An 11,141-nucleotide genomic window follows, 5' to 3' on the forward strand; every position below is an offset into this window, starting at 1 on the left:
AACTATAGAATCTAGGTGTGTTCACTGTATAATTCAACTTTTCTGTATGTCTGAAAATTTTCACAAAATAACAGGAAAAAGAAGAAGAAGAAGATATATCCCACTTTGGAGAAATCTGCTTTTTGATTCATACCCATAATGGATTTGCTGTAATTAAGTGCCCAACATTGAAAAGCTAAAAGTGCTTTGTGCTACTCTGTGGCATAAGTCAATGAACATGGTAACTTATGTGACATCTTAATACATTATAGTGCTCTTGCTGTGGATAATAGTAAAGGGACTGATGCTGATGGATTGGAAATAGAAGTAAATGTGTCTGTTGATGATAGTGTGTCTTTTCATGGATGTTCAGTTTCCTTAAAATAATGTATTGAAGCAACAAGAAAGAATTTGTGTGAATACAAATTACTGTTGTTACTATCGCTATCATCTGAGCAAGAGGGAATTTTGTTGATTTGGAGAAGAAGCAAGCATGAGAAAACCCTCCAAATTGAAGGCAAAGTCAAGGAAGAATTCTTGGGGAAAAATGTAGTGTATGGGAAAAGGAGAAGTTTCTGGGAGTGATGAATGCTTAATTTGGGGAAAAGATTCTGTCAAGTTCTAGAAAAGAGTATATAACTCTTCCCCAAAATCTGAACTCTGTCCCAAAGCAAATTCATGCTCTAGTAAGCTAAAAGCCTCAGTTATTTTGTTGGTTCCATTGAGTTAGCTTTGCTCAGATACTCCGGACATCAAGAGGGAACTTGCAAAGGACTGTCTCCTGCAATCAAAGTATATTTTAAATTTACCCTTTTTATAAAACTGAGGCAGGAGCTAATGTTTTTATTATGTCTTTATGAGTATAGCTTGGTAATTTCTTAGCACTGCCGCATATTTTAAAATAAATTTATTTTCCATATATATCTCCATATATACACATACATATTTGTGTGTGTACACACATATGCACACATTTGAGAGATTTTTTTTACAGCCATAACGGAAGAGGATGTTTTTAAAAAGAAATAAAACTGACAATTCTTAGTAATTTAAAGTGATTGCAAATTTAGGAAGCAAAATTAGTTTTTTTCCTCCTGTGCTGGCCCATAAACCTCTGTGCCTCCCTGGAAGCACCACCCGGACAAGCCCTTGAAGTGTTTGGTTGTCCTTCCTTGTCTGTCGTATTTCTTAGTAACTGGGGTGGGTGAGGATGAAAATATCAAAAGCTAGAGAACCATAAATATCCAAGATGCTGTAGACAAGCCAAACCTAATATGGTGACATTTGGTGACACTGAAGGCCTGCTCTTGGTTCCTGTGTTCTCTGTGCTCCCTAAGCCCTTGCATGTGCCTCATGCCCACAGTAGTCTGTTCCACCGTTATTTGTGCTGGCTCTGAAGTCCCAGGAACGTTAAGATCAACAGATGTCCTCCTTGTATACAGGAAAGAACAGGCTATGGGTCCACCCATCTTAATGTCCTTGGAGAAAGTCACTTAATTTCAGTGAATCTTGCTTTCCTCCAACCTTGTGTGCCCATTGGGCTAAAGCTGGGTTTCTCAACTATTGACATTTTGGGTCATATCACTCTTTGTTGTAGGGGGCTGTCCTGTGCACTGTAGGATGTTGAGCAACGTCTCTGGCCTCTACCCACCAGATGCCAGTACTACATGCCCCCCACTCCTGTTATAACAACCAAAAATATCTTGAGACATTGTCAGATGTTCCCTGGGGGTCAAAATTACCCCCACTTGAGAACCACTGGGCTAAGATGGCTTCCAAATACTCACTAAAACTATTCATCTTTTTTGTGTGTTTGTGAGAAGGATTCTCTTTTTCTACAAGGGTGATTGTATAAGGATCAAGTGAGAGAATTCATAAAAGTGCTATGAAAAAGACTGGGCAGTTGTTCAGCCTATATTTGTATTTTTCATTTTAAAATGCAGTATAACATTTAGGCTTAGGATGGCCTGGGGATTCCCATCCTCCAGAACCACCCCCCATGCCTCCCCTTCATCAAGACCCTCATCTTTTGGGGGGTTTTTGACTTGGGGTTCATAGAGCCTTGAGGGATCTGAAGATAGTCTATTTCTCTATGATTGGTTTCCTCTGTAATTCTGTAACTTTTATTTTATGCATTTAAAAATATTCTGAGGAGGAGTCTATAAGCTTTACCACTCTGCGAAAGAGGTTCAAAGGTTAAGAATTAACCAAACTTCAACCTTCGCTGTCAGTGAATGTTCATGGAGTGTTGACAGTAGAGTGGTTTGTGCAGAAACTCAGGTGAACAAGACAGTCCTCTCTCTCGAGTCAGTGTATCCAGCTGCTAGCTGATTTCCTGATACTCCAAGGTAAAGTTGAGTGATCCTTGCTGAACTGGAGGAACTCCAGATGCCCTTTGTGGCTGTCTTTGCTTCCCTACTCCAGCTTGCTGGTGCCGGCCAGCTGTGCTTACTCACCAGGCCTGGATCCAGGGTCAGGCATTTAGGTCTTTCAGGGCTATCTAGGCAAACCTGAAGACTATGAGGGTGTCTCTGTAGGGCTTCTCCCTGGGGATGGTAGAGATGCCATAGCTCTCCTGTGAGTGCTTGAACATGTGCCTTTGAGGGTACATGTGGCTCAAGACCACAGTGAGACTTGTGGGCTCCTATAAAATGAGAGAAGTCTACAAGATAAAACTAGCTAGCTCTTAGGATCACCTCCTGGAGGCCAGACACTGGTATTCAGGTGTTTAGCTCTGGTTTTTACATCAGCTGTGTGAGGTAGGCATTTGAATTCAATTTTATAGGTAAGCAGACTCAGGTCACACTGCTAGGTGGTAAACTAAGGTTTCAAACCAAAGAATCCAAAGCCCATATTCTTTCCATTATTTTATGCTGCCTGCTGGTGTCATTCAAATGCTGAGCTTTAGAGACAGGGCAGAGAATATATTAGGGATTGTTCTAAGAAATCTGTGCTCTAATTACAAACTGCCCCCGCAGGAGTACCACAGAACATGCTGGGCCCTGGAAGGGCTTCCCTGGCCATAAGGGTCTGTATGTTCCTTCAGGCTCCTCACTTGGGTTAGAATGACAAGCATGGGGCAGCCTCCTACAGACCTACACCATTAGCCCCAGAACTGGCAGCCTCTATCCTGAACCTGTACTCCAACCATCTACGCTTCAGGTTGATGGAGAATGCAGTCTGGTGGGAGATGAGCAGCTGCTTCTCGAAGTGTCTGGAGAATGATTGTGGCTTGCATCCTCATGACCTCAGTGCTGATAACCCAAGATAAACCTGACCCCAATTTTTAAAAAGGCCAAATCTCTATAGCACTTGTTCGCTGAAGAGTTGCCCCTGTAAGACATATACACACACCTTCTCAAAATGTACCAGGTTTCAGCAGCCAGTCACCATGATGGCCTGATAAGAACTGGTACCAAGACATAAGTGACTGTTGGAACTAAAAGAAAGTACAGTTAAAGCAGGGGTCAGACATCTTGGTCAGCTCTTTCCAAGCTTTCAGAGTTGCTGATGAAGTACGAAAATACTCTGCTAGTTTGTGGGAGATTGAACCATTACTGCATACTTCCTATTGGTGAGTATCAAAAGGGATCCTCTTACATGCCCCAACAGCCTTTACTCTATAATCGGTCTTCACCACACTCCCCCCTCCTGAGCAGATTTTAACAATACAGTAACTCCTAAAATGGGGAATACACAAAATTAAGGGACAGAATAATTTTAGAGCTAGTTTCTCCCAAGAAGGTTTAAGCAATCAAATGTAATGCGTGTCTTTTTCATCTCTCATCCACACTCCCTCTGCCTCGCCTTTTGTTTTGGCAAATGTATCTTAAGGCAGATGCTGCATGTATGAAGTTGTTCTCGTTAAGTCAGGAAATAGAGAAACACGGTGTGGCGGGGAACATGAGATTGTTTAATACTACAGGAGTGAACGTGCTGGCTCAGCTCCCTGTGTGTGGGATGGGTGCTCACCCAGCAAAGCTGGTGCATGGCAACCACAGCGACCATGCTTCATCGGAGTTCAGAAGCACCTTCTGTAGAGGAAGAAAGGCCCATGTTCCTCGTACTCAGAGCGGTGGACCCACAGTGGTTGGAAGCCCTGAAGTGATGCCAGGATGGAGCCGCCCGTCCACACTGCAGTGTCTCTTTCAGGCAACACGTTTACCTGGGGGGTGTCATTTGGACACATGCTGCTCAGCTCCTTCTGCAGACGGTTAGGGAAACCTCTGAGCATAGTGCTCCCCCCGCAGAGCAGGATGTTCCCCATGAGATCCCGTTTGAGGGCAATGTCACACTTGTTAAGGCAGGACACTGTCTGGATGTGGAGGCCCAGCTGCATGGACTTGATCAGAGAAGGCTTGAAGAACATCTCTGAGCAGAGGAACCTTTCCTGGCACAGGCATATCTCCTGCCCATCTGGCAGAGTGTACTGGATCGTATGCTCGGTAGCTGGGACTTTCTTCTCTTCTATGGGGTCCAGGGCCACAAAGCAGCATTTCTTCTTGATGTCCTCCACAATGTCCATCTGATCCTCGGTGAAGCCTTTCCCCGAATTGTTCATCAGGCCCATCAAGTAGGCTGTGAGGTCAGAGCCCGCATAGTCTAGCCGTCCAGTGATGCTGGGCAAAGGATAACCCTCATAGATGGGGACTACATAGGACACACCGTGGCCAACCTCCACAACCAGGCCGGACGTCCTTCCATAGGAGTACATGGACAGGCGGGACTGGTAGGCGATGTGCATCGCAGGAGTGCTGAAGGTTTCAAACAGCATTTCAGCATACTTCTCTCTGTTGGTGTGCGGGCTCAGGGGTGGGTCTGAAACCAAGACTGCGTGCTGCTCTGGGGCGATCTTCATCTCTTGATGGAAGAGATATTCCCAGATATCCTGTACTGAATCCCAGTCCACGATGATGCCATGTCGCAGAGGATTAATTAGCTTGAGACGAACCTCTGGATTGATGAGCTCCTGTCCCACGTATGTCTCCTTGCGATTGTCCCCAGTTTTGGCAGTCTCCATGTATGGCTTGCCCACTGTCGATGAGATATTGTGGGTGGGCTTCGGCAGCCCAGCAAAGCCACATTTACAGTAGCCAGTGCCAAGGTCCACGACCACTGCTTTGGTCACCACTAGCTTGGGCTTCTCCTTGACCGCTGTTGATTTAGTTGGTTGTTCTGGCTCCGAATGGCAGCGGCGGACCCACACTGCTCGCTTTGCTGGACCATCTTTTAAGGAGGCAGTCTGGAGGACTTGTGTCTGCAGGGAGGCCTGTTCACCCACTCTCTTGGCGGGCCTGTCCCCTGTGATTCCTGCCTGTGGAGCCCAGACACTGTCGAGAGCCATCATGCTCTCAGAAACTTCCTCCATCCCACCGGCTTCAAGGCCTGAAAGGCTTAAATCGGAGGGCAACTTGAGAATTTCCCCAATGATGACATCACTGATTATGACATAATTCAGTGACCCGGGGCTTTCTAGATACTGGGAACCTTTGTCCTGTGTTAGGGTAGATTTGGGGTAGCGTTTTTGAGGTGACTTAACTTTTTCTGAATTTTGTAATAAACCTGATTTATCTAATCTGTTAATATTTATTGAGTGCTTGCTATGAGCAAGGCAGCTGGGAATACAAGGCAGCAGTGAAAAAAAATGACAAAAATCTGGCCTCGTAGGGTTTACATTCTAGTCAGTGGGGGTTGTGGAGAGAGAGAGAATAACCGAAATATATGTTAGAAGATGTTAAGGGCAAAGAAAAACAAGGCAGGGAACGGGTGTGGGGAGGGTGGCTGTGTTGATGTGCCTGGGTACGGCTCCCTGAGGTGGTGACATCTGAGTGAAGACCTGACGGAGGTGAGGGAGAGAGCCACATGTCTATTGGGAGCAGCAGGTGCAGATGACTGGAGGCGGACGTGTGACTGATGCGTTAGAGCAGGGGTCGGCAAACTATGGTCTGTGGCCTGTTTTTGTAAATAATTTTATTGGAACACAGCCACGCTCATTCGTTTACGTTGGCTGCTTTTGTTCTACAACCACAGAATTGAGTCATCGCAACAAAGACTGTATGGCCGGCAAAGCTGAAAATAAATACTGACTATCTGGCCCCTCACAGAAAAAGTTTGCCAACCCCCGAGTTACAGGATCCCAAGAAGATCAGTGTGGCTGGAGTGGAGAGAGCAATGGAGATGGGAGAAGTAAGGGGATGGGGAGGGTGAGCCACTCACGTCAGGCCTCATCGCCATTGCTAGGACTTTGACTCTGCGTGAGGTCAGAAAGCACTTGAGAATTTGGAGCAGAGAGTTGACACCATCTGATTTAGATTTAGCAGGACCAGTTGCTGCTATGGTGACTGTGCCAAGCACTTCTGTCTCACTTGTTCCTTAGGACAACCTACAGAAGAATTATTTTTGGACACGTTGCACACATACTCTTCCTTCATCCAGGTTATTGGGTTGGTAACAAAATTAGACAGAGTCCCACTGATGAGAACATTGAGGCTCTTAGGTGCATAGCTCACCCAAGGATATTCAGCCACCAGAGGCCAAGTTCTCCTGACTATGACTTCTTCGCAGGGGTGTGCTGTGGACACAACTTGATGAGGCCCGACATGTCTCTGAGGCTGCTTGGCCACCATTTCACGTGCCATCTCTGAAGGTGGGCACATTGGTGTTGACACCTGCCACTCTCAAGGCACTCAGGATCTGATCTTGTGTTATGTAGCCCTGTGTTCTTCATAAAAAGCAGTTACTACAATGGTGGGCTTTCTCCTTTAAGGAGGTTACTGGGGTTGCTCTTGGCTCCTTGTGGCGTGTGAGAGAAGAAAAGGACAGTGATGTCCAGTCTCATAAGCCTTGTGACTATCTGATGGCAGCAGCCAAGCTGTCATCTCAAAAACAAAATCTCAGGGGCTGGCCCAGTGGCGTAGTGATTAAGTTCACATGCTCTGCTTGGGGTTTGTGGATTCGGATCCCTGGTGCAAACCTACATACCACTCATCAAGCCATGCTGTGGTGGCGTCCCATATAGAAAATAGAGGAAGATTGGCACAGATGTTAGCTCAGGGCCAGTCTTCCTCACACACACACACACACACACACACACAACAACAACAACAACAACAACAAAACAAAATCTCAGCTTCTTGGTTCAATGGGTAAGGGATGAGATGGCATTGGATTTTGAAAGAATAAGAAATTACTTTTCTCTCTGGCTGGCTGCCTGAAAAAGTTTACTTGCCTCTGCTATTCAGGGGTTTGCATGGCAAACTTGGATTGTTTGACTTTATTCAAAAGAACTTATGTGATAACCAGAGATATATTTAATTTAGAGTCATCTATGTTCCTTCTTCTTAACCCCCCTCTTGAATTCTGAGAAATCTGCAGTTGCTTAGTATATTTTCACTGCCCTAACATCTTAAAATCCTTCTTTTCTTTCCTATCCACGTCACCTAATTTCTCAACTACTTCTGCTCTTAATTCTCCAGAAACCTTCCTCAGCCCCAGTTGTTTCTCTTCTCCCTTTTCTCCTGTTTCTTTACCACCAAAACCCTAATCTGTCATTCCTCTTTTTGAGGGGGGTGCAGTTTGGGATGGAGGTCCTTATGAGTACCTGATGAATTTGTCTGTTCTGATGACAGTCCATCTTTCTTTGCTTGGGAAGAGGTAAAGGATTCATCTTTCCCTCTCCCTCATTCCCCACATCTAATCTAATCATCTAATATAAATGCAGTGCTTGAGGCTAGAGAGGTCAACAGGAGCCAAGGAGAGAGGGCTTCGAATGCTAGAGTAAGAGCTTGGATTGAATTGAGGACAGTTGGAGAACCAACCAATTACATTAGAGTCTGCCTTCTAAACTTCTCTAGAACCTGGTCCTTGCTCTTTTCCACACTATCACAGCCCTCAAGTCTTACAAGAATTTCTTCAGTGGCCTCCTTTCAGGTCTCAGATTCTAGTCTTGCCCCTCTACATTATCGCCAAATGCAAATTATTCTAGAAGGCAAACCTGAGCACACTGCTTAAAAATTGGTTCCCCAGCTGTCCTCAACCCATGCTCTTACCCCTAGCATTTGAGGCCCTCCCTAATTGGCTCCCTGAGCTCTCCCGCCTCATCTGCTTTTCCAAACACCCTAACTACTACAGAAGTTCCCCACCATGCCCCCTCTGAGCCTTTGCTCAGGCTGTGTTCTCTGCTTGGGATGCCTTTCCCTCCTCTTAGCTACTCAACACATACCCACATCTCTTTCAATACTCAACTTAAGCTTCACCTCCTTTCTAGAGAACCTTCTGACTCCCTCCATCGAAAAAGCACTCCTTCCTTTATGCATCTCCATTTTTCAAATGGACTTCCACCTGCAGACTCCTTTGCATCCATTCTATCTTCCCACCTAGACTGGCACTGCTTATGGCCGGGGATTCTATCATCTGTCTCTGGCAGGCTGCACTGGGCTGGACTCACTAGAAACCCCAGTAAGTGTTGAATAAAGGGATGAAAGTACTGTGGGGGCCCTCACGCTCTTTAAGGAGACCTGGTGCATTGAAGTTGGATGAACTTGGGTTAAAGTACAAACACTGCAAGAGCTGTTGCTGGTGGGCAAGTCATCTGAATTCTGAGCCTTGATTTCCTGTTCTGCCTACCTCTCAGGATTCTGTGAAATAACATATATGAGGTGCCTGGCTTACTGTAGAGACTCAAATATTTATCACCCTCTTGGCCAAGAAGCAGAGGAGCAAAAGGTGTTCAGGCAGTGAACAGGGGATTAGGATCAGGGGTCTAAGGGGCAGGAGGAGAAACTTCTGAGACCCCAGTGTGCTTGAATGTCTCAAACTGTGCTGGCCACCTGCTCTGTCCTGGAGCAAAGTCCAGTTAGGTGATGGGGTGGGGGTGACAGATGAGGGGCCTGCCAAGGCCAAGCCCTCCCCTGGCCGTCAGAATGGACCAGCCCCCAGTGACATCACAATCCTGGGGGGGGTTGTCAAGGCACTGCTGGAGGTGGACCCTCTTGTTTCTCCCCCTGGAGCTCTAGGATGTGGATGTGAGAAAGGTGAGCAAGGCAGGCAGATGGCAACGGGAAACAGCTCTAACCCCATGCCCATGGGCACGGCTCAGGGTGACCCTGGAGAGGAGGGAACACTGCCAGGTGCTGATGCTGGTGTCGAGGACACAGGTTCAGCCACTCAGCTGAAGATGAAGCCCAAGAAGGTGCGCAAGATCAAGGCACTCATCTTTGACCTGGGCTCCCAGTACTGTAAGTGTGGCTATGCAGGAGAGCCGAGGCCCACCTACTTCATCTCCTCCACTGTGGGCAAGCGCTACTCCGAGGTCGCTGATGCTGGCGACACCCGCAAAGAGACCTACGTGGGTCACGAGCTGCTCAACGTGGAGGCGCCTCTGAAGCTGGTTAACCCACTAAAATATGGTGTCGTGATGGACTGGGACTGCGTCCAGAATATCTGGGAGTACGTCTTCCACACAGCCATGAAGATCCTCCCTGAGGAGCATGCTGTGCTGGTCTCTGACCCCCCGCTCAGCCCCAGCAGCAACAGGGAGAAGTATGCGGAGCTCCTCTTTGAAACCTTTGGCGTCCCTGCCATGCACGTGACGTCCCAGTCGCTGCTGTCCATCTATTCCTATGGCAAGACCTCAGGGCTGGTGGTGGAGAGCGGGCACGGCGTCTCGCATGTGGTGCCCATCTCAGAGGGCAACGTGCTGCCAGGCCTGACGAGCCGCGCTGACTATGCCGGGAGCGACCTCACCAACTACCTGCTGCAGCTGCTCAACGAGGCCGGCCACAAGTTCACGGACGACCACCTGCACATCATCGAGCACATCAAGAAGGAGTGCTGCTACTCGGCGCTCATGCCCGAGGAGGAGCTCCGCCTGGGTCTGGAGGAGCTGCATGTGGTCTACGAGCTCCCCGACGGCAAGCTCATCACCATCGGCCACGAGCGCTTCCAGTGCGCCGAGATGCTCTTCAAACCCACGTTGGTGGGCAGCAACCAGCCTGGCCTTCCTGCACTCACGGCCGCCTGCCTGGACCGCTGCCAGGAGGCGGGCTTCAGGGAGGAAATGGCGGCCAACGTGCTGCTGTGTGGTGGCTGCACCATGCTGGACGGCTTCCCCGAGCGCTTCCAGAGGGAGCTGAGCCTCCTCTGCCCCAGGGACAGCCCTGCAGTGGCTGCCGCTCCCGAGAGGAAGACCTCCGTGTGGACCGGCGGCTCCATTCTGGCCTCCCTGCAGGCCTTCCAGCAGCTCTGGGTCAGCAAGGAGGAGTTTCAGGAGCGGGGCAGCGCAGCCATCTACAGCAAGTGCTGAGCAGCGGTCCCCGATAGGCAAGGCCTTGGGGGCAGGCGGCCACATGCCACTCTATACACATTTACAGAGTTTCGCATAAAACTTTAACATGCAATGGCTCTTGTCTAGTCTGAATTTCTTGCTCTAATCTGATAGAAAGTGGTGGGGAGTTGGGCTTAGAAGTGTCAGCACCTTTTGCTCTGCTGGGTCAGGAGCAACAGGTGGGAGTAGGGGGTGGGGGTACTCACTGACTTCTTCCCCTCTGCCGCTCTCATGAGGGTGACATCATCTCAGAGCCCAGAGTGAGGCTTCCTATTCCATTAGCTCCTCAGGGTTCAAAACCCAATTCAACAGACAGTCACATTGCTTGCTCACCCAAGGACCAAGGGGGAAACAAAGGCTCAGATTAAGGAAAGAGCTTGGGTCACATAGTTAAGTGGTGGGTGGGAGACTTACAACCACATGTCTGACTGCAGTCTCCTCTTTCTGCCCCTGAAGGTTGCCTGCCCACAACTTTGTCACTGCCTGATTGCCTCAGGCTTCCTCACTAACCTCCCCTCATTGCCTGCCCCTTCAAAGGTGCAGCCCACATGTGTGCATCTAGCCATCAGTGGCCCTTCCCCTTTGAACTCTAGCCAAAATTGTAGCTGTTTTTGCAGTCACAAGGCAGGACCACTGAATCCAGAGGATGTTGGAGGAACCAGAGGCCCTTTAGGAATCATGTGGTTCTCTCCCTCCTGTAGGGATGGGGAAACTGAGGACCAGAGAGGGAGGGGGCCATGTCAGTGGTTGAGCCCAGGTCTCGTGATGCAGGTAATGATTATTTCCAGAAGGGCAAACATGTATGCTTTGGTTCAGGCTGCTATAACAAAATACCACA

At 48.2% G+C, this 11,141-nt stretch overlaps 1 protein-coding gene across 1 annotated transcript; it reads left to right on the forward strand.

Moving 5' to 3' along the window:
• Window positions 1-1,038: 1,038 nt before the first annotated feature.
• On the forward strand, window positions 1,039-10,422 carry ACTL7B (actin like 7B). The gene is made up of 4 exons (XM_004423302.3): window positions 1,039-4,378; window positions 4,498-4,552; window positions 6,084-6,146; window positions 8,975-10,422. Exons 1-4 carry the CDS (start codon window positions 4,095-4,097, stop codon window positions 10,280-10,282), a joined length of 1,710 nt encoding a protein of 569 aa, XP_004423359.2. The 5' UTR covers window positions 1,039-4,094; the 3' UTR covers window positions 10,283-10,422.
• The last annotated feature ends 719 nt before the right edge of the window (window positions 10,423-11,141 follow it).

The sequence above is a fragment of the Ceratotherium simum genome, chromosome 29 (assembly GCF_057802395.1).
Source record: "Ceratotherium simum simum isolate JZ-2026a chromosome 29, ASM5780239v1, whole genome shotgun sequence".
In the NCBI taxonomy this organism is placed as follows: Eukaryota; Metazoa; Chordata; class Mammalia; order Perissodactyla; family Rhinocerotidae; genus Ceratotherium; species Ceratotherium simum.